The sequence below is a fragment of the Xenopus tropicalis genome, chromosome 2 (genome assembly GCF_000004195.4).
Source record: "Xenopus tropicalis strain Nigerian chromosome 2, UCB_Xtro_10.0, whole genome shotgun sequence".
Classification (NCBI taxonomy): domain Eukaryota; kingdom Metazoa; phylum Chordata; class Amphibia; order Anura; family Pipidae; genus Xenopus; species Xenopus tropicalis.
This window is the reverse complement of record NC_030678.2, coordinates 154,090,454-154,114,046: the sequence shown is the minus strand read 5'-3', so window position 1 is coordinate 154,114,046 and position 23,593 is coordinate 154,090,454. Positions and strand designations below refer to the sequence as shown.

Genomic DNA, 23,593 nt, shown 5'->3' with positions numbered 1-23,593 from the left:
AGAAAGTGCCCCCCCAAACTTCCTGGGCGCTCCTGTACCAACAAATAAAACTAATGCATCTCTATGGCAATGATTTACCTCAGGGGGCTGCACCCCAGGGCATGATCACTTTCACTTTAACCCCTTGTGTAAATCTACAGAACTAACTAGAAAAGTGTCTCTGTTCCAGAGCTGTAGTCTATTGTCTGTTGATTTAGGGCTGTGACACACGGGGAGATTAGTCCACACAACAAATCTTCATTGTCGCGGGCGACTAATCTCCCCACAATGCCATCCCACTGGCTAGAATGTAAGGGCTCTGGCACACGGGGAAACTCGCGAGGCTTTTTCAGCGCTTTCGGGAAATCGCGCCGCCGTGTGTGCCATCCCGCCGGTGACTTACATTTTGCCAGTGGGATGGCGGGTCATGGCAACTCGGGGAGATTAGTCGCCCATGACAAGGGAGATTTGTCGCGGGCGACTAATCTCCCCGTGTGCCAGAGCCCTAAATCGCCGGTGGGATGGCATACGCATCAATTCGTTTCCTGAAGTTTCCTCTCAAGGCAACTTCGGCAAGCGGGGAGATTAGATGCCCGTGACAACAGAGATTTGTCTTGGAGCGACTAATCTCCTCGTGTACCCTCGCCCTTAAGGTCCCTAAGTTACCTTATTTTCCTGTAAGCCAAAGAGACAAAAGAGTTGGGGTGTAGTGACAGAGAATCTGCCCTGTTTTGCTTTGCCGAAAAAGTTAACAAAACTGCTGAAAAATTAGCAAATAGGCAAAAAATTCACAAAGTGCTGCTACCTCACATCTTTTTTCAGCACAACTGCAATTTATTTTTGATGCGACCATTACATTTTCCTCACACTGCAAACTTTTGTTGCAGCAAGTTTTTGCAGTTTTGCAGAAAATTTGGCAATGGTAAAATGCGGAAATTTTGCAGCAAATCCATGCCTGGCACAAAAATGAACTTATCATTAATTAGATAGGTTTGGAAACCCCATTGGGAGACGAGTGCATTGATGTGGTCTCCATAGGCCGCACTCAGTGTTCCCTCTGTGCGACTGTATGTGCACACACACAGTTTGAGGACAGTGCACCCAACAAATTGTGTAGTGAACAAAGAAATTTGTATTTATTCTGACCTGAGTGCACAGTTTTTGAAAATGCCCACACAAGCTTACAGTGTGCAGGGCTGAAAAGAAACTAGAGGGAAGATTGCCTATGGTATGATCAAATCGCTGGCCCCTGGCCCATTGATGAGATGATTCCGCTGTGGCCACTGGGCCAACAGTCAGATCATTCTGATACCGTCCAGCACATAGGTGGCCAAATTAGGTGGAGATCCACTCTTTTGGTGACCTCCCCAACAGATGAATCTCAAGGTGTATCACCAGCTTAGGGCTGTGACTGACGGGGAGATTAGTTGCTGTGCGACAAGTCTCCCCGAAATGCCATCCCACCGGCTAGAATGTAAATCGCCAGTGGGATGGCATACACGGCGCTGCGATCTGCCAAAGTCGCAGAAGTTTCCTCTCAAGGCGACTTCTGCGAATTCCGCAAATCGCCACGCTAAGTATGCCATCCCACTGGCGATTTACATTCTCGTCAGTGGGATGGCATTTCAGGGAGATTAGTCGCCCGCGACAAGGGAGATTTGTTGTGTGGCGACTAATCTCCCTGTCTGTCACAGGCCTTAATGGGGGGACCTGACCAAAGGTTTGAAATAAAAAACAAAATCCCCAAACCCGTTTTATTTGTCCATTAGTCACCCATTTTAGTCAATAGGTGTTTGATATACGTCCCACCGGCGGTTTCTTTCAGACCAATAGATCATCATTTCAAGCTGCTGGAGTGGTGGGGGGGGGAGGTCTCAGCCACAACATCCTCCTTATTATTATATTGATTCATTTAGGTAACTTCGGGTTGAGATGTATGTATGTATGTATATGTATATTTATAAAGCGCTACTTATGTACGCAGCGTTGTACAGTAGAATACATTAATATAAACAGGGGTATTAAAATAGATAAATACAAAGTATTACAATAAACACAAATAAATAAAAGATACAATTGTAATAAGATAAGAGACAAAGACACAAGAGGATGGAGGTCCCTGTCCCGTAGATCTTACAATCTAGATAGGAGATAGCAAATTACAGTAATGTTATAATTTTAATTATTTTATATTAACTCATACATCATACATTTCTGGAGAATTTTAATAAAGAACAAAGGTTCTGCCCAAACTGCCCCAGCCTATAATAATTGTGTTGAAGGAGGAGGGGCACTTCCCGTTTTTGCACATTATGAAAGAGTCTGTACAGTCGCACAGGGAATATTTGCACTGAGACCTTCTCGAGAGACAGCTGCTGCTCTTACCCCTATAAAGATGGACCCTGAGATTGTGGAGAATATTGTTCTGCTGGCGATTGTCACCTTGATAAGTGTCATCCAGAATGGTAAGCGAATATTATTCATTAATGGGGGTGGGAAGGGCAATAGTAAAAACTTCTGTTCAAACTGTGGTGTAACTAAAGGCATATAAGCCCCAGGGCAAATTTGCACTGAACCCCCTACCTTCCCATGCCTCAAGCTGGGAGCCCTGTTACAGTGCTCATTGGGCTTCAGTGGATTTTATCTGCGGCAATGCAGGTCTCCCACCGACCCCTGCTTCCCTGGGAGTTACGCCTCTGATTGCAAGTGAGCATATATGACATTACCAGAGCAATTATATATCCAGGGCTCTCAGCACTAGGGAGGTCCCATAAGAAAAAAACATTGTAAAGTCAAAGTGTAATGGATATGTAAAAGAATGGGCAACTGAACATCTTACTAAGTAATAAAGACTTTCCTGGTGAAGCTAGGACGGATACAGGTTGGGGTCCCAGGCTCCTCCTCTGTCATTTTAAACCTGATAAGAGGAAAGAAAAATAAATATTGTTTTGTTCTCAGTTTGCCAACTGTATCCTATGAATAAAGGAGATGAATATGCTTGTACCTTCCATTTATGTTAGTCCTTGCCCCAAAGTGCCCCACTTGCATCCTTTTCTTTATTGCCTTGTGTTCAAATTGACTTTTTCCTCCCACTTCTGCAATTTACAATATTTTTCATTGACAATACCAGTCGAATTCTGGCAGGGCTCCTGGAAGCAGGAAATGAATATTCATTATCCAAAGTTCCATTGGAGACGGTGGGGCTTTGTTCAGAGAGCGGATAAAAGGTGGCCGAGCACAGCAGCACTCATAACAAACATTCTGCAAGAGAAAGCAGGAATTCTGTTTCATTATCTTTATGCTGATGGTACATGGTGGCTAAGCTCACTCAGATGCAGGAATAAAAGTTCAGCCAAGCATCACGCAATATGAGTTGCATCTCTATCAGGGCTCTCATGCTTCCAGAGTAACATCATTCTTGCAAAATCTCACAGTTCCTGACTATTTATTTTTCTTTTTGTGTGACATCTAGCATTCTTCTTAAGATCCTATTGATTAGCTGTTAATGCATGGTCTGTGTGTGACTAACAATAAGGGCTGTGACACACAGGGAGATTACATTCTACATTACATTACACTCTAGCCGGTGGGATGGCATTTCGGGGAGATTAGTCGCCCGCGGCAAGGAAGATTTGTTGCGCGGCGACTAATCTCCCCGTGTGTCACAGCCCTAAGATTCAAACGGAACTTTATCTTTTGAGGTCCCCAACCTTTTTTACTTAAACATAAAAAAAAATCCTGTGGTGCCAAATACGGGCTGTCATGGACTATTTAGTAGATTTTATATGGACTGGCAGCCTACAGGAGGCTCTGTTTGGCAGTACAGATGGTTTTTATGCAACCTAAACCTGCCTCCAAGACAAGAATTCAAAAATAAGAACCTGCTTTGAGGCCACTGGGAGCAACATCCAAGCAGTTGGTGAGCAACATGTTGCCTCTGTGCCACTGGTTGGGGATCACTAAGTTAAGGAGATCACACCAGGGAACATCACAAAGAGAAGCAGAGGTTACATGTGGTGGTGCCACCAAAGAATGGTCAGAGTATGGAAACATACACATCAAAGCCAGTCTTCAGTCCTCTTTCTGTGCTGACCCTCCTTTATACTGCAGCAGCCTTAAGGTCCCCATACACAGGCCGATTGTAGCTGCCGATATTGGTCCCTTGGACCGATTTGGCAGCAACGACTGGCCTACCTGACCGATATCTGGTCTGAAATTGGCCGGATATGGATTGGGCAGGTTAAAAAATTCAGTCGGAACGGGGACCGCATCGGCTCGTTGATGTGGTCCCCAAACCGACTGCGCCCTTAACAGTCGTTATAATTCGAACTAGCCTAAATTCCCCCTGATATTGCCCACCTGTAGGTGGGGATATTGGGAGAAGATCCACTCGCTTGGCAACCTCGCCAGGCAAGCGGATCTGTACGTGTATGGCCACCTTAAGTTAAGTAAAACCCAACCTTTTAGGATACTGTGAAGATGCCTTTGTAAAAATAAATATGGTTATACTAATCCTGGAGTGCTGCAGTACCTTGCTTTTGGAGGACACTGCCCTTCCCTACTAATCATGCAAATCATGACACAGGGTTTGCAAAAGATCCACAAAAGATTAGATCAAATTCCGATCATTAATTTGCATTTGCAAATTAGTAAAACAAAAAAAAGCCATCATGCTTCATTGTCCGGAGGTGTAAAGTCACATTATTTTTAGGGTGCAGCCAGGAAGATATGGCTGAATCAGAATCATGCAATAAGGCTGGGGGTTCTGCTAAATCTGGGATTTAGTGACAGTGACAGTTTGGACATCTTTGCTTGCTGACCAAAAATCTGCACGTTTGTCCAGGTCACCAAATTAGCACAAATTTCTTTGATTCAGCCACCAATATCTTGTGCCATGTTGGGTTTTTCTGATAATTCAGACTTTTAATGAATTTTTCAGAGGGCCCTGATGAGTTGTTAGTGCAGGAAATGGTGCTGTCCTCTGCTAACTGATATTGGAATAAACATAGCCATACACTTGATGATCTGATGTATTCAACAAACCCACCCACTGGCCCAGCTGATACATAGCATGCTAGTGGTCATACATGTGAGTGGCCACCTTTCAGTGTTCCATTAGGCTAATGTCCCAACGAATGCGTCAATCGCCCGTGATAGATCTCTACTATCATAGGTGACCAAATGCCTTTTCACTGGCAATAATAGGAGACACTGGTGGAAAGGCCTACACATCGCTTCTGCTTTCTGAAGTCGTGCAAAGTTGCATGCAGGAGGAAATTTTAAGGGACATTAGCCTTAGCTTGGGCCAACAACTGGAACTGCTGGATGTAAAGAGGAGTGTCAGCTCTTCTGCTGGTGCACTATATGCCCTCCAACATTGCTTGAAATTTCCAAACAGGGCAGATCATCTGTGTACCAACAGGTTCACTGGGAGGTCTCTCAAAACCAGCCAGCCAAGCTGCCCGACCAAATCTGTTAGTTTGATTAGATAACATGCAGGGAGGTTTATTTGTCTATGGATTAGGAAAAGTCACATTTAGGGCTCTGGCACACGGGGAGATTAGTCGCCCGAGACAAATCTCCCTGGTCGCCGGCGACTAATCTCCCCGAAATGCCATCCCACCGGCGAAAATGTAAATCGCCGGTGGGATGGCATACGCGGCGGTGCGATTTCAGTGAAATTGCAGAAGTTGCCTTGAGAGGAAACTTCCGCGATTTCACTGAAATCGTGCCGCCGGTGGAATGGCATTTCGGGGAGATTAGTCGCCCGCGAACAGGGAGATTTGATGCGGGCGACTAATCTCCCTGTGTGACAGAGCCCTTAGGACCCAGTATCTGTCTTTGTATGTATTTCTTTAGCAAATATCACGTTCTAGGAGCTGCCTCAACTAAAGCTGGCCATACACATCAATATAGTCTTTATTCGATTTTTGTACCGTTTATGGACATTTTTGTACTATGGGTATCGATTGTTTAGTCGATAAGTAATCTAGCAAAAATATACTGTTTATTAGTAAATCTGTATAGGCTTTCAGAGCATAAGGTGGCTGTGGCTGCGAGGCTAGCTGTGTCTGTTACACCAGGACTTCCTTCTCTTTTTGTGGTTAGGACTCTGGCTCTAAATAGTTGATCCTTATCTCTTTCAAAGGAAACTATTTTGCAGAAAACATCAGAATATTAAATTGAAGTTTAGAAAAGAACTTTCCACCACAACTTCCTCGTGCTGCTATTTCTTCATACAGGTTTTAAGATACAGCAAAATGATCCCTTTTGCAGGAAGCAGGGATTGACAAAGGGCAGAGGTTCCAATACTGTGGGGTTTGCCCCTCTTGGGGGAACCTAAAACAGTAGATACCGGGGGCCCTGCCTGAAGACAAGTTAGGGGCAGATTTAGGTAAATGCTTAATTTTTCTCCTAGTTATCTATAGAAGAGATAGCTTTTCTAGTTATTTTGGTATTGTAGCAACTTAAGATAATATTTTTACACAATAATAAAGGCCTTGAGACCTACAGCAAAATAACTTCAGGACCCCCTAAATCTTGAGCAAGATACATACACCAAGATACATAAGTATTGCATCAGACAGGCCCGTGACGTGGCCTTTATACTCTATACAATATTGTGTGGACTGTAGCAATTTGTACAGGGGCAAGTTGCCTGCAATTCAGCTATTTGGGCCACAGTTGCACAGTAATAGATCAACCAACCATTTCTGGTGTCTTCCTGAAGCTGAAACAGTACCTGGAGATCCAAGAATTCTACCTCTAAGACAGTAAATTCTCTGTAATGCAAAAAAGTAGGGATGCACCGAATCCAGGATTCGGTTTGGGATTAGGCCAAGATTCGGCCTTATTCAGCAGAATTGGGATTCGGGCGAATCCATGGTCCTGGCCGAACCAAAATCCAAATCCTTAAAATGATGACTTTTTTGTCACTTAACACGGAAGTTGAAAATTTTTCACTGCACGCGAGGTTCTTTTTAACCCTTCAGTAACTTGATTTACATATCAGGAAGGGTTCGGGGGGTTGGTCGAATTCCAAAGTAGTAGATTTGGTTACAGAAAAGCCATTGTTAACTTGTAAGTGACATTAGTGATGTCATCCATTTTTAACAAAAATTAATGATGTCACTTTTGTCACATGACTCACTGAAATGTACTGTAAGAAATAACACTCCTGCTATTGAAACTACAGAGATATTAGAAGTCAACAAAGAGTTTCATGGCCTGTAGGCTGACAAGCTGCTTGAGTAATAACATTTATAATCACTAATAATAAATATATCCTTTACACTCTATTGTTTTCATCTGTCTGCATTGCACAATATATTCCTTATTCTTGTCCATCCTACCACACAATTTCTATTGAGTTCTACTGAGTTCTGTTGAGCCGGGGCCTCTCTGTGTGTAAAGTCCTTGGCCCAAGGACATTTACTGTCTGTCATGGATAAAAATGATAGCAGCAGAGGAGAGCCACCAATATCGGGTAACTGCACTGGGTTTTTCCCACCCACCCCACTAGTGCAACATTGTATGTATATCTACCTCTAGAGGATGAGTTAGTAGGGCCAAGGTGTGCATGTCCTTCCCTCTCACAGTGCAGCAAAACATCATTTGTGAATTAAAGGAAATCAAGATTATCCGCATGGTGGCAGTTGGGAACAGGTGATGGTACTGACCCACTTCAGGGTAGCAGCGTAGCAGCCTTGTCCCTGCACATTTGTTCTGGGGGTTAGATTGGGAGCTAAGCACATCAAAGCACAATCTTAGATTTGTATCATCATCCAACAATGGGTTTTGTAATGGGAAGTTATATCAGGTGTAACCCGTATAGGGGGATGTGCATAAAAGTGTTCAACAAAGTGTTCTCTTTATGTTGTAGTTTCATTTGCATTCAAAGTGGAGAATGAATCCAAGAGTCAGCAATCCAGGAGTTTCCAGAGGACCGGCTCCCCAGCATTTGAGAAAGTGTATACGGCAAAGTGAGTGCAAAAAATGACTGATAAGCAGGTCATTGTACTATTAGGGTCATTGTACTATTACATTTCAGGAAGTAGTTAAAATGGCTCCAAAAAGGTGGAAGTTTGTGCAAAATAAAACTGTACAATTTGGATCACGCACGGCCAAAAATGTAGCTGATTTTAATGGCCATGCCTATTCCAGCATAGGCAACTCCCACTTTGGAATCCAAATGCCACAGGCCAGTAAGTAGGTGTCTGCAATCTCATTCTGTCTGTTTGTTATACCAGTTGCTTCAGAGTTGCAGCTTGTTGTGCAACAAAACCAGTGTCTGAGACGTAAACAAATCTAGTCTTGTGTGGTGTGCTGCTTTCTGTTGTGTTTGTAGTAACAAATCAGCACGAGTGCTATACAAAGAGATGTTACAAGTTCTGAAATCCAAGAGACCACTGAAAATATATATTGGCTAATGAGTAATGTCTTACTGTCAGTAGAAAGTGATTAATATTGGTTACATGTCTGATGTCATAGGTCACTATGTCTTGCATCTAAATGACATCACTCTTTAGTGAAATCTTTCTTTTTTATGCTCTTCATTTTCAGTTCTACCTTTCTCCAGCATGAGATTCAAAATGCTACCAGGGAACCAGTGTTGGCAGCTAGAAAACAGACTCATTCTGAGGCTGTATAGTATGCAGTATATATATATATATATATAGTGAAACGGCTGAGGGATTGTGGCATAAAATTTACTCATTTTACAATTTTGTAAAAAAAAAAGAAGGCATCAGGGTTCTAATTTTTTATGTCTTTTTTTCAGCCAAAACTGTATTGATGCATATCCAACCTTTCTAGCTGTGCTGTGGTGTGCGGGATTGCTCTGTAGTCAAGGTAAGATATTGCTTTTGCTACTATATATCAGGGGTGTGCAAGCCTTGGCCTATAGTTGCACTCATTAAAATAAATAACTGTAGGTAATATAACGGTTGTCTAGTACTACTGTTCCATCAAATTTTCTGTACTTATTTCCTTTTAGATGGTTTCCTCTAAAGTCAACTTCAGCGACTTCGGCAAATCACGGCGCCGCGTATGCCATCCCACCGGCGATTTAAATTCCAGCCGGTGGGATGGCATTGTGGGGAGATTAGTCGCCCGCAACAACGGAGATTTGTCGCGGCGCAACTAATCTCCTTGTGTGTCGTGGCCCTTAGGGGAAGAAATACAAATCTACAAAGTAGCAGCTTCTTGTCACTTGTAGCCGTAACAAGTAGCTGCTTCTAGTAGCTCCATGTGTCTTCACCCTTAGGGAGCAGCTTCAGCAATTGGACATTAAAGCCTACAGTACAAGTGTTTATGTGAGTGCCACAGTGCCCTCAGTGGGGACTACATATGAAAACTACAGTTTCCTTTTGGTTTCCCTTGGAAGCGAGTTTAATTGTCATAGGTCAGTCAGTAAAACGTCAGTCAATTTCCTTTTTCTTCCTTTTTTATTAGCACCTGCTGCCTTTGCTGGCCTCATGTATTTATTTGTCAGACAGAAGTACTTTGTTGGATATCTGGGAGAAAAGACACAGAGGTACGCAAAATAACGACAGTTCACAGTTGCCACCAAAGGGAAGTGGGGGAGCGGTGGTAGAGGGTAATACACCAATACACCAACCAGATAGAGGAATAGAAGTTTTCTGTCCTGGTCTCACCATAACTGACTCGTAATCTGGGCTTCCAGGTGTATCTAAGAGAGCAATTGCCCATTCTTCACAATTCACCCTAACTGCCCTTCAGGCTGAACCCCCCTGCCATTGGTACCACCTCCCCCTGGGAGACCAACCCCACAGTTTATGCTCTAGGGGGGTATTGCCCCATTCTCAACAAAGGAAGGGTTCAAGCTTTGTGAAGAAGTGATGAAGAAATTTGTCCCATGCTCTTGGCCAAATATGTATACGGTTACTATATGTTGTAGTTTGCTAAAAGTTAAGGGGGAAATGTTCATTATTTTGTTAGTATCCTGTATATATCTTATCTAACCTCTGTGTTTGTTTATTTTCAGCACCCCTGGGTATATTTTTGGAAAACGCATCATCTTTTTCCTGTTTGCTATGTCGGTGGCTGGCGTCCTGAACTATTACCTTATTTTAGTTTTTGGAAGCAGCATTGAAACATACCTGAAAACAATGAGCAGTGTTATCTCACCATTACTTCTTATCCCATAATCCTTACGTATTTGGTCTATATGGGTTCAGGCCATGTTTTTGTGGTCCACAATTTCATTGGTTCTACCTTAGACTATAACTACTTAGTCTTGTAGTTCCAGGTATATCCAAGAAAATGTACAATCAAGCACTCCCTAACTGGCTTTTTGGCTGCCCCCCCCATCCCATTTACTGCTTTTGGCCCCTTGGGGTGCCAGCCCCACAGTTTGGAAACCGATGCCATAATCATTATTTTGTGCCTTTGAAAAGCTTTACAAACAATAAGAAGCCCATGTACATTGCACCAGTGCAACAGTAGTCGGACCCACTTTTATAGGAAACTGCTTCTGGACGCATGGAGCCCCATGTGCCCATCTTGCCCCACCCCAGCCATGACTAAACATGACCTCAGTACCCCCTATTTAATTTTGCTTCATTTACAGCAATCTAGACACCCAGTGGGGATGGGCACCCGGTGGCTCACTGATTGTGACCCTGACTGTGTAAAAAGCATTTGGCCCCCAACCTTGTGACTGAATCAGATATTTGGGCCACAGTGTAGAATAAATAAAAGTGACGGTATACAGAAAAAAAATAAGTGACCCTTATTTTAGACAATTTAATTAAATGTATTTTCCCTTTAACAAGGGGGTTAATTCACTAAATGCAGGAAAAGTTCTTATACAAATTAGACCTCTCTAAAACTGAACTGGTTCTCTTCCCCCCATCCAACGCCCACATTGTTCCCGAGGTATCTATAACGGTTAACAATTCTACCATCACCCCATCTTCCCAGGCCCGGTGCCTTGGGGTTATCCTTGATTCTGCCCTGTCCTTCACTCCTCATATCCAATCACTTATCAAATCATGTCACTTTCACCTAAGAAATATCTCCAAAATCCGATCATTTATCACCCAAGATGCTGCCAAAATTCTTATTCACTCTCTTATAATATCTCGCCTGGACTACTGTAACTCACTATTAATTGGCCTTCCCCTCCAAAGACTGTCCCCTCTCCAGTCCATAATGAATACTGCTGCCAGGCTCATACACCTCTCCAACCGCTCCTCCTCTGCCATGCCGCTCTGCCAATCCCTGCACTGGCTTCCCCTACCATCCAGGATAAAATTCAAACTCCTGACTCTCACATTTAAAGCAGTCCATAACTCTGCCCCACCCTACATCTCTGAACTCATCTCTAGGTACCATCCAACCCGCTTGTTACACTCCCTACTGACCTGCTCCCCAACTCCTCTCTCATTCCCTCCTCACACACTCGCATTCAAGGCTTTGCAAGGGCTGCCCCCCTTCTCTGGAATTCGCTCCCACAATCTGTCAGACTTTCTCCCAATCTCTCTGCCTTCAAGAGATCTCTAAAAACACATTTATTTAGAGAAGCTTACCCTAATCTAGTTTAGCAATACCCTGTGCCCCACCTCTCACAACTCTGGTCATGCCCATTCCCACACCTTGTGTCTCAACCCTTTCTCCTTGTAGATTGTAAGCTCTTTTGGGCAGGGCTCTCTTCCCCTCTTGTATCGGTTATTGATTGCTTTATATGTTACTCTGTATGTCCAATATATGTAACCCACTTATTGTACAGCGCTGCGGAATATGTTGGCGCTTTATAAATAAATGTAATGTAATGTAATGTATTGATCTTATAAAGATGGAAGTGCTAAAATTTTCTGTTTATAGATATTGACACATGGGAACCAATTAACTCGCAGCAGGAAAGACAAGAAATAATGCAAATAAAACAACCTCTTTTACTTGTAATGTATCACTCCTTTGTATACTAGCCTGTTGTGTGCCTTGTGATTATTTACAGTGGTGTGAAAAACTATTTGCCCCCTTCCTGATTTCTTATTCTTTTGCATGTTTGTCACACAAAATGTTTCTGCTCATCAAAAACCGTTAACTATTAGTCAAAGATAACATAATTGAACACAAAATGCAGTTTTAAAATGAAGGTTTACGTTATTAAGGTAGAAAAAAAACTCCAAATCTACATGGCCCTGTGTGAAAAAGTGATTGCCCCCCTTGTTAAAAAATAACTTAACTGTGGTTTATCAATTTCAATTTTCAATTTCAATATCAATTTCTGTAGTCACCCCCAGGCCTGATTACTGCCACACCTGTTTCAATCAAGAAATCACTTAAATAGGAGCTACCTGACACAGAGAAGTAGCCCAAAAGCACCTCAAAAGCTAGACATCATGCCAAGATCCAAAGAAATTGAGGAACAAATGAGAACAAAAGTAATTGAGATCTATCAGTCTGGTAAAGGTTATAAAGCCATTTCTAAAGCTTTGGGACTCCAACGAACCACAGTGAGAGCCATTATCCACAAATGGCAAAAACATGGAACAGTGGTGAACCTTCCCAGGAGTGGCCGGCCGACCAAAATTACCCCAAGAGCGCAGAGACAACTCATCCGAGAGGCCACAAAAGACCCCAGGACAACATCTAAAGAACTGCAGGCCTCACTTGCCTAAATTAAGGTCAGTGTTCATGACTCCACCATAAGAAAGAGACTGGGCAAAAACGGCCTGCATGGCAGATTTCCAAGGCGCAAACCACTTTTAAGCAAAAAGAACATTATGGCTTGTCTCAATTTTGCTAAAAAACATCTCAATGATTGCCAAGACTTTTGAGAAAATACCTTGTGGACCGACGAGACAAAAGTTGAACTTTTTGGAAGGTGCGTGTCCCGTTACATCTGGCGTAAAAGTAACACAGCATTTCAGAAAAAGAACATCATACCAACAGTAAAATATGGTGGTGGTAGTGTGATGGTCTGGGGTTGTTTTGCTGCTTCCGGACCTGGAAGGCTTGCTGTGATAGATGGAACCATGAATTCTACTGTCTACCAAAAAATCCTGAAGGAGAATGTCCGGCCATCTGTTTGTCAACTCAAGCTGAAGCGATCTTGGGTGCTGCAGCAGGACAATGACCCAAAACACACCAGCAAATCCACCTCTGAATGGCTGAAGAAAAACAAAATGAAGACTTTGGAGTGGCCTAGTCAAAGTCCTGACCTGAATCCTATTGAGATGTTGTGGCATGACCTTAAAAAGGCGGTTCATGCTAGAAAACCCTCAAATAAAGCTGAATTACAACAATTCTGCAAAGATGAGTGGGCCAAAATTCCTCCAGAGCGCTGTAAAAGACTCGTTGCAAGTTATCGCAAACGCTTGATTGCAGTTATTGCTGCTAAGGGTGGCCCAACCAGTTATTAGGTTCAGGGGGCAATTACTTTTTCACACAGGGCCATGTAGGTTTGGATTTTTTTTCTCCCTAAATAATAAAAACCCTCATTTAAAAACTGCATTTTGTGTTTACTTGTGTTATCTTTGACTAATAGTTAAATGTGTTTGATGATCAGAAACATTTTGTGTGACAAACATGCAAAAGAATAAGAAATCAGGAAGGGGGCAAATAGTTTTTCACACCACTGTATTTCTGTAGATTTTTTGTTAAACAAACTGCAGTTTTGCAGTTAAACCTGATGCCTACTCTGGCTGCTGATCCTTGCCAACTGGGGGGGTGGACTGAACCAGGCCCATACTGGAAATCTGGGGATTCTGGTCAATGCAAGAGCCCCCCCCCCCCCCCCCCCCACATGCATCAAAACGCTGAGGTGCCTCCTTTGCCTTCCCCTTGTTGGTGTCTGAATTGCTAGTTAAACTGGTTGTGAGGAGCCTATGCGATGTATAAAACATATTGCTTTAAAATTATCATCTTTAAACAAGGATTAAAGATGGACGACCAACTTGGACGGCCTGGTCCCAACAAAAGACTAACCGGCAACGAGGTGTGGGAGAGTCCGGCTTACATAACCCCTTAACTGGGCTATTGCCTGTAGCTGGATAGCAGATAGGGGCCTATTTACGAAACAATTTTGAGATAATTTCGTATCTCTTCTAACTTTTTTTTAACTTATAGAACATTACAGAATGTATGGGAAAAGTTTGTTTTAATTCCACAAGTTTTTCATGGTTTTCGTTAAATTTCCACAAAAAATTTGTGCAAAGGCTACAAACATTTCGGAATTCTTTGAATTCTGTTGCCATTATTCTACTATCAAAAAAAGCTGCTCTGGTGCCTATTATAATAGCTGCCAGGTACCAGTACTATGATGACAGTTGCCATAGCAACAATGTCTATGGCATGGAGTTGGCTGTCATGGAAACTATTGCTATGAAACCTTTCAGAGAGATTTTGACTCGAGATCATTACTACTGGCACACACTGGCCATACACGTTGAAATTTTTAAAAGATCTTTTCGTTATATTAGGACCAAGTTTATCCTGAAACGATCATTTAAAAGTACAATTTGTCCATCAACAAAAGCAACAATTTCAGTAGCCAGCGTTACACATTAGAACTGCTCAGGTAACATATTGTACCTACTCCCATATAACTGGAGGAGTCCCAAGCCAGACTTGGATTACTTACTATTGAGTGCTATTCTGATACCTACTGGGAGCTGCTATCTTGCTCCCTTCCCATTGTTCTGCTGATCAGCTGCTGGGAGGGGGGGATATCACTCCAACTTGCAGCTCAGCAGTAAAGTGTGACTGAAGTTTATCAGAGCACAGGTCACATGGCTGTGGCACCCTGGGAAATGAAAAAAATGGCTAGCCCCAAGAAAACCTTAGGCTGTGGGCCCAGTCTCCAAAGTATTTTTCCTTCTCTCTTCACTCACATTCTTTATTCTCTTAATCACTTCTCTGTACATATTATTATTATTATCTATCTCTCCTTCTATTTCTTTCATTTGTTCTCAAATAGAAATGAGGAGTGACTGTGGTACAGGCATACATGGAAAATGGCTGGGTGAGCAGGGGGGCCACTGACATCAGGGCCCAGCGGGACTTTTCCTGGTATCCTAGTGGGCCAGTCTGACACTGGCTGGGGGGGTACTGTGAAAGTAGAATTGCCTTGGGTGCAAATTCCATACTAAACTACTATACTGTACTGCTATAGGTTGGAGACCATTGGATCACTGATATACTTCTTTGCAGTTGGTCAGATTAAAAAACAAAAATGGTTTGGCAAACACATACACAACCATAACATGGCAGCAGCCAAGAGTAGAAAGAAACTGGCCGGTCATGGTCCCTTTCCAAATAAGAAACCCCCAAAATATCTTGAAATAAACAAGGAAAGAGACCCTAACCCCCCCCCCCCCCCAGCAGAAATGTATCACAGGGAACAGGAAGGACTCACACAGTACATGTGAGCGCAACAGAGTGACATTGCCAGGAAATTATGATGCAACTTATTTCCACATTATTTCCTGCAACAATGGCAATCGCCACCGCCGGCTGTAGTTGGATCTTCATGGCGTGTGTACAAATGACTGTTGCTCCTGACAATAAACATTCTAGAAAATTGTGTTTGTGTTTTTATGATTCAGTCACAATAGAAATAAATGGCCCCTATTAACATATGTGAAAATGTCCGCCACATGGGAATGCATTATAAAATGCCCATGTGTATGTTGGTCATACACAAGCCAATAAAAACTGCCGACTTGGTCTCTAAAGAATAGTTGGCAGCATATTGGCCTGTGTATAGGGGCCCCTGAAGGGCCAATCCACCAAAAATTAGCCAAATGTCAATGGGACAGGTCTGAAAATTCCATCAGACAAGGGTGTTGATGCAATCCCCATCTGATGGTGCTCCCTAGGCATGATCTAATTGTTAGCCCCAGGCCCAATGATTGGATAAGGCCCATTTGGCACGGCAAGGTGAGCAGATCTAGTAATGGATGGTCACTTTTAGGGCTTTTACATATGAGCATTCACTCTGCATTCAACCAAAGGGAAACCGAGGATGAACCGCAGCCCATTCTTCCCAATCAAGTTGTATTTGTTCAGATGCAAGCGCCAAACGCATGGGGGGCACATCAAGTTCCATTCTACTGGCATTTAATGCTTACATGCACATGAATGGGCTGCATTTTGTCCTTTGTTCCTCTGTAGGCAAATGCAGGCTGAAATGCCCTTTAGTCAAGCATTAGCCACTCCCATAAATTCAGTTTATTGGACCCATAATACATTTTTTTAAAATAAAAACATTTTATTTTAGCTCATTAAAGCAATGAAGAGTTAATAGCAATCAGCTGACTGCCCTTGCTGACAGGTATGGGGTAGATATAGCTCTATCCCACAAGGCTTTAATGGGTTAATTAGAATCTCCCCACCCTTGTAGTCTCTGTGGGTGGGGTTGGAGGTCATTAGGTTATGTTAGCTCCCAATTAAAGACAATAGCTAGGGGGCAGGGGGCTTTTCTTTTTCGCTTTCATTTGGGTGGTTTGGGTTTTTATTTTTTTTTTTAATCAACCTATTTTTATTTAGTTGGTTTTATTAGTATTTTTAATGCCATCTTTTCAATGGCCGCCGGTAAGTCGACCGATACATTCGAGATGGGCCTCATGGCCATTGAGGACTTTCTGAGATGCCCCCCGCCTGGGATCCAGTCTGAGAATCTTCCCACCAGAAGCACCGTGACCTGCCTCTCCAACAGCATCAGCCTCATGATAGACGATTTTATCGCTATATCTGGCAGAAGGGTCATGTTTACCAACTCAGTTGGCCGGTAAGTTCCCCCCCGACTCCCGCAGCCCCGGTGTGTATCCCCCCCTGTGTGTCCCCCACAGTGTGTATCATTGGAACGCGTATGTCGCGGCTGTTCCTTACTGGGCTCGCTAGGGGGCAGTGTTGTTACGTATTTGCACTTCTTCCTACAGTCCCTGCTAGTAATGGTTTGGTATTATTAGAGTTGTGACACCCCAAGCGCAGCCCTACGCTAATAACTATATCTGCTTCAATTCGAGCAGCGCAGCTTTGATATATTTCCCCACAGTGATGATCTATGAACAAATTATAAATATTACTTAGTTTTATTTTCCGATACTGGGCAAGTTTGCATAGACAGCAGCTCCTTACAACTAGTTAGTTTTCAGAAATAAAAATAAAATCAGTAATTAAAGGGGAACTGGTGTGCAAATGCAATGAAAGCTTCATCTCTGGAAATTAGAAATACTGTTTTGGATTATTTTGGATTACTCTCCCCTAACCCCCTGCCAGCAGCAGGGCTGGAACCAGTGGCATACGTATGTTTGTCTGTATGTATAACTCTAATTATAAATCGCCACAAGGGTACGCAGCGCTGTACAATCTTACAATATACAAAATTACACACAGGGAGGACAAGAGATATAATAAATAAATACAATAAATACATATATGTATATATATATATATATATATACATATAAGTGCCATGAGGTATGAGACACAGTAGGAAGGAGGTCCCTGCCCCGTAGAGCTTACAATCTAAGTGGTTAGGTAACATACAGGCACAAACTGGAAGGTAAGAGTGCACCAGGTATGGGCATTTGCCCTTAAGCGCAGGACTGGGCAAAATAATGTTTTAGTGCTCCAGAAGGTAACAGCTGAGTTTTATCTTAAAGAAAGTGAGTGAGTGTTCCCTACGGAGGGATTCAGGGATAGAGTTCCAGAGGTAAGGAGCAGAACTATTTATACAGCAGACCCCATGGTCGTAGGGGGGCCCAGACCATGGGGTCTGCTGTACCTTCGTCCCCCCTCTCCGTCCCCAATCCTACCTTAAATATACTGGCACTGGGAGGTGCGTTTGGGGCTGGGAGAGTGGGGACAGGTAAGGAGGGACTGGTCGCATCAGACAAGATTTTCTGCAGGGGTGACTGGCGCAACCAAGTTACACTGCTGGCTTGAACTACAGGTAGGCAGAAGAGGCATGTTCCTATGGTGTAATGGTGGGGGTGCTAGTCATGTACCTCTTGTGTGCCTACACCCTAGCTCAGCCCCTTTGCCCAATCAGCATGGGGGGGGGGGTGAGGTGGCCAGCCAGGTTACCTAAGGTGCCTGGTACAGTTCTTCTCAGTAGTCTCTCTCTACATGCATCTTTGTGTTGGAGCCAGATTTACATTGACAGGTCAGATACATTAGTGTGTGTGTATATGGCCGCCTAATAAATTAGCCCCACCGTTATGCTGTGTAACTTATCAGCCAGGTAGTAAATGTGGTTATTGTGTGTCTTTTATTGGTGCTCCGTGTCTCTAGTTAAAACTGGTTTGCCATAAAAATACACATTGTGTGCAAAGGGATTGTAGGAGCTGAGACTACATAGAAGTGCGACTGACCCGGCCAAATCAGCTTCAAACATGCAGAATAGGGGGGATTGATCAGTGCACGTGCCCTGGCCGCATGCTTTATTTATTCTGTGTGTCTACCCAACTAGTTTTAAAAATGTCCAGTTCTAATGTCAGCAGGGCTGTATTTACTATTGGGGTCAGACTGGGCTGTGCAAGGCCCACCAGGGCTGTTACCCCAAGAGTCCCCAACTGCCCACTCACCTGACGGCAGGCCCTCCCCCCCCCCCCCCCCCCACCTGTGTGCCAACTTTATACTACGCTGCTATTAGAGACATAAAGGGGATAATATAATGTGCAGAGTACTGGTCTAGTAGGTCATAGCAACACATCAACAGGATTTAACAGTCAGCTAATTGAAAATAAACATCTAATTGGCTGCAATGGGATACTAAGCCTGGGCAAATGGTGCACCTGACAAAGCTAAGCAGCTGCTCATGAACAGTGCATTGAGAGTGCAGAGGCAGAGGGACTCCCCCCAAAGTGCAAGAACCTACTGCCTCTCTGTTGTGCCTGTTTAAGACAAGTTTTCATGTCAGGCTCCCTATAACAGCCAAACATTTCTTTAGGTTCCATCATAAAATACTGTCTCAGGTTTCCCTGCTATGGTGATTCTGGGGTGTCCAGAACAGCAAATTAGCTTTCACCCCAAGGGGATGGAAAGGAGAAGGGAAACTACTGAGGCAGTACTGAGGGAAACCGGAGCAGACTCATTCCCATACCATGAAGGTTTGAGCTAAAAGAAGGAAGTTGAATACAGAAAACCATGTGTACAGAATAGAAGGCAAGAAATGCTGTGTTTCATTTGATAGAGGACTATGAGCAGCATTACTGTGAGTGTTTAGTGGTGTATTTATATAGGCCTTACTGATAAAGCTTACTTAGGTTTTACTTTTTCTTCTTCTTTAAAAGATACATGCTAATTTGCACCAGTGCCCATTGGAATTTACAGTCCACTGCTTCTGGATAAACTCTGCTGAAGGTGGCATAGTAGGCTGCCCCTACTGTAATGTCAAAGCTTGCTGTAATAGCCATTTATTTCCCCACTTTTCCCAGAATCCTCCAGGCAAAAACTATGATGGAGTGCGCAGAGGTAAAGAAGAAATTGTTGTCAAACCTCCTCCTCATCCTTGTGGCTGCCTGTCAGAGTATCCCAGATGAAGGAAAGAGAAAAAGGCCAAATAAACCAGGAAAAGGTATTGACCTGTGCAGCAGACATACAGGGTCATCTCTGCAGCCCCCCATTCTCTTGAAATTGTGTTCTCTTAAGGGAAAGTTCACTTTAAAATTCTCTGTATATTGCAGTAATGAGGATTTTTGGGCCAAGAAGTCAAAATGTTGGTGCAGATTTATCTGGAAAGCAGAGTGACTTCAAGTCCCAAATACCTTGTTGCCCCCTGGATTGCTGACTTTATTCTTGCTTTGACATCAATGCCAACAAATGCTGCCTCTTCTAACCCTGACTTTCCTCTTCTAACCTCAAGTGCTAAGGCATTTCATTCTCATGATCAATGGGAAGAATCCGAGGATTAAGTATAAAATGGAACAAGGATTAAATGCCGTCCTGCCATCTGTCATGTGTGAAAACTACACTGTAAAGGCAAGTCATGTGTATCTGGCGTATGTGGAGTTAATGTCAGGGAGGCCAGTGAATTAGGTGTAATGCCACACTGCTACTCCCATAAGGAAAGCTGCCCCTGCCCTATAAAGAGTATGCTAAACCGACCAGACTCAGTATGGGTTCAAACCAATGGCCCAAAGCGGACTACACTATGTAATAAGCCATTTTATTGCACACACATAGGTTGCACAGAATATACTGTAAATTAAAGGATACATGTTCATTAAAGTTATTTTATAATAAAAACATGTTTATCCTTGGATAAAAAAAATGGCTACCAAGGGGCTTCTACTTCAGATCTTTAAATCCTGCCCTATTGGGCCATTAGAACATAAACATTGCTATTAAGTATCAAACTGTTCTATTAAAGGGGAACTTCGGCTTCCGAACCAAAATTTGTTAGAGCCCCAAACAACACAGAAACCCCTAATATACATATCACTGTAATCTGTTCCTTCAAAAAATTATGAATAAATACCATTTTATAAGCTGAAATCCAGCTGCAAAACAGTTCTTCTCTTTCTGCATCCTTTGAAAACCTGGCAGGGGAGGAGGGACTAAAACATTGATGTTACAGATTGTAACAACTTCTCCACAGCTTACAGACAGCATGCAGGAACTACAAAACCCACAATGCATTGCACTGTGATGTTCATTTTCTTATTGACATCACTTGTACAGGGAATTGTGGGATTGGGATGATGCAGGCTGAAGACAGTCAACAGATCAGCAGGGGGCCAGGCTAAGGGATCTGTTCCAAACCACAGTATTACATTAAAAATCATGAAGATGTATTTTACTTATGTATAGTACAAAGTTGCTTGAAATTGTTTCCTTTTTAAAAAGCTTACATTAATTGTTTGGGAGAAGTTCCCCTTTAAGTACCACTTTAATGACCATTAATGGACCCTACAGTCTAATTAGGAAGTCACAAAGATTTACAAGGGTTTTGCATACCTGAAATAAAATGGCACATCAGGTAGGCTTTCTTCCCCCCCCCCCCCCAGCCAATATCTGCTGCCATTCAGGACTGAGTTTGCTGTTTATTGGCCCATATATGGGGCTAAATCAATGGCCTGACTGTACTATTATGATCCACAGGGTGCCCAAGTAACTGGATCTGGCCCATAATGTATGTGGCCAAACTGGGTAAATAAGTAGAGCCTATGTGTACCTGGCCAGCCTTCTTCTCCTGTTACCCTGGGTGTAGTACCTAATGTTTTCCTCCTAGTCTACTCCTTCCATTTCTCTTAGGTTGATTTCATGGATCCCCTAGTGAAACTGACAGCAGACACGGCTCTCACTGTTCTTGATGGTTCTCAGCCAGTAACTCCATGCTGGAAGAACACCACATTCTCTCTGGATTATAATGGTGATGGAGGCTGTGAGTTTGCATACTGTCTTGGGTTCAGCAAAAGGAAGTTTCCAATCCAGGGATGGGTTAGTTTTTCTGTTTGTCTATTTTTGTTGAGCAATTGTAACTTTTTATTGTCTTAAAGGGGGATCTCTGCCCATAATGTAATATAAAGCAACTTTCTCAAACCATAGAAATATTTTGTATTTTTAATTATAATAGTAATGAAAAGCAGTATTTGTTTACCCTTTTTGTTCCTCTTGTTCTTAAAAGCCATGTACAGGTATGGGGCCTGTTTTCCGGATAAGGGATCTTTCCGTAATTTTGATCTCCATAACTTAATTCTGTTAAAAATCATTTAAATATTGAATAAACCCAATAGCCTTGTTTTGCTTCCAATAAGGATTAATTATATCTTAGTTGGGATCAAGTACAGGTACTGTTTTATTATTACAGAGAAAAGGGAATCCTTTAACCATTAAATAAACCCAATAGGGCTGTTCTGCCCCCAATAAGGGGTAATTATATCTTAGTTGGGATCAAGTACAGGTACTGTTTTATTATTACAGAGAAAAGGGAATCATTTAACCATTTAATAAACCCAATAGGGCTGTTCTGCCCCCAATAAGGGGTAATTATATCTTAGTTGGGATCAAGTACAGGTACTGTTTTATTATTACAGAGAAAAGGGAATCATTTAACCATTAAATAAACCCAATAGGACTGTTCTGCCCCCAATAAGGGGTAATTATATCTTATTTGGGATCAAGCACAAGGTTCTGTTTTATCATTACAGAGAAAAAGGATGATTTGCTTATAATGGAGTCTATGGGAGATGGTGTTTCTGTAATTCGGAACTTTCTGGATAATGGGTTTCCGGATAAGGGATCCTATCCCTGTAGCAGAATGCATTTTCTTAGATTTATTAGCCAATTGGCTCTTGATCATTATATTCCCTTCACGACTGGTTCTGACTCCTGAAGTGAATACTGCTTTCAGTAATAATTTTACATGAGAACATTTTAATGCATATGGGAAAGGTGCTTAGAATTTTTTTCTATTACGCAAGTACTGTTTGGGCAGATCCCTTTAAAGCACAACTGATGAGCTGATGTACAAGCCTTGTATTTCTTTGTACATAATGCGTGTATTTGTACAGGACTGCTGTGTGGTCCCATGTTGCTAATTGCCCTTCAGTCACCCCCACATTCATTCCCGGCAGGGCCAGATCTGGGGGTAGCCCCCCCCCCCCCCCCCCCCCCCCCCATTGCCTGATTATCCCTTATCTCTCGTCTCTATCATTTGGGCAGTGGGTCGGCTTGACCCAGCACTGCTCCCCGGTCCTTCTCAAACAGTCCCTTATTCCCAGGATGAAGGGAATGTGCAATACTACTATGCATTTTTGGGTTCCTAATCTTGCTACATTTTCAGAAAGGTGCAATCTCAGTGGGAAGTGGCTTATATTTTTTTTTTTCTTTGTATTCAGATTATTCATCTAAAAAACAAAACCACTGAAGAAAAGGAGAAAGTGGAAGAGTTCTTTAGAGGCTTTGTTCCCCAGGCTAGAGTAAAGTCGGATGTTGAGACGGAGCAATCTTCTTAATTAAGTTTTATCCGAGTGTGGAGAGCTGCTTCCACTTTGTTTTATTATGTCTGTAACATTTCAAGTATTTGTTCCGCGTAAACAAGACCAAGGTTCGAAATGCTTTGTTTTTTGCTTTATTAATACAATGGATGGGGATGGGGGGGGGGGTTCTAGGGCTTGAATGTAATGAGAGGGTGACTATTTTACTCATTTACACTGATAATATCCTGAATGGAATGGCCATGCTGTCTTTGGCCTGAGCAGAATGGCAAATGCTTAAAGGGGTGATTAACCTTTAACAGTAACTTTCAGTGTCAATGTAGACATTTATATTCTAAAGGTCCCCATACACGGGCCGATTCTAGCTGCTGATATTGGTCCCTTAGACCGATTCGGCAGCTAATCAGCCCGTGTATGGGCACCAACGACAGGCCTCCCTAACCGATATCTGCCCTGAAATCGGGCAGATATCGATCGGGCAGGTTAAAAAAATCTATTTGGATCGGGGACCGCATCGGCTCGTTGATGCGGACCCCAGACTGACTTTGCCTATACCTGTTGTTATAATTCGATCATTTGGCCCCAGGGTGGGGGATATCGGGAGAAGATCTGCTTGCTTGGCGACATTGCCAATCTGAAGGTGTATGGGGACCTTAAGACTATTTGCAATTGGTCTTCAATTTTTATTTTTCATGGTT

At 42.8% G+C, this 23,593-nt stretch overlaps 2 protein-coding genes and 1 long non-coding RNA gene across 5 annotated transcripts in view; 2 read left to right on the top strand and 1 right to left on the bottom strand.

Annotated features, from left to right (window-relative positions):
- Nucleotides 1-23,593, bottom strand: part of LOC105946588 — a 44,488-nt gene that overhangs the window by 5,785 nt on the left and 15,110 nt on the right. Inside the window, exons 1-2 of one of the 3 annotated variants that reach the window (XR_004221385.1) lie at nucleotides 2,984-3,579; nucleotides 2,819-2,896 (exon numbers count right to left, since the gene is read on the bottom strand). This is a non-coding gene — a long non-coding RNA (uncharacterized LOC105946588). Of the gene's footprint in view, nucleotides 1-2,296; nucleotides 2,897-2,983; nucleotides 3,580-23,593 lie in introns of those variants that run through there. The other 2 variants (XR_004221386.1, XR_004221384.1) reach the window with 2 other exon arrangements.
- alox5ap (arachidonate 5-lipoxygenase activating protein) lies at nucleotides 2,344-11,911 on the top strand. Its single transcript, NM_001032320.1, is given in 5 exon segments — nucleotides 2,344-2,444; nucleotides 7,862-7,961; nucleotides 8,759-8,829; nucleotides 9,433-9,514; nucleotides 9,986-11,911. Coding segments are annotated over 5 exon segments (486 nt in total). The 5' UTR covers nucleotides 2,344-2,374; the 3' UTR covers nucleotides 10,149-11,911.
- LOC733544 (uncharacterized) lies at nucleotides 16,523-23,013 on the top strand. Its single transcript, NM_001044462.1, has 5 exons — nucleotides 16,523-16,738; nucleotides 19,392-19,531; nucleotides 19,820-19,935; nucleotides 21,211-21,396; nucleotides 22,797-23,013. The coding sequence occupies exons 1-5, from the start codon at nucleotides 16,566-16,568 to the stop codon at nucleotides 22,911-22,913; spliced, it is 732 nt and encodes a 243-aa protein (NP_001037927.1). The 5' UTR covers nucleotides 16,523-16,565; the 3' UTR covers nucleotides 22,914-23,013.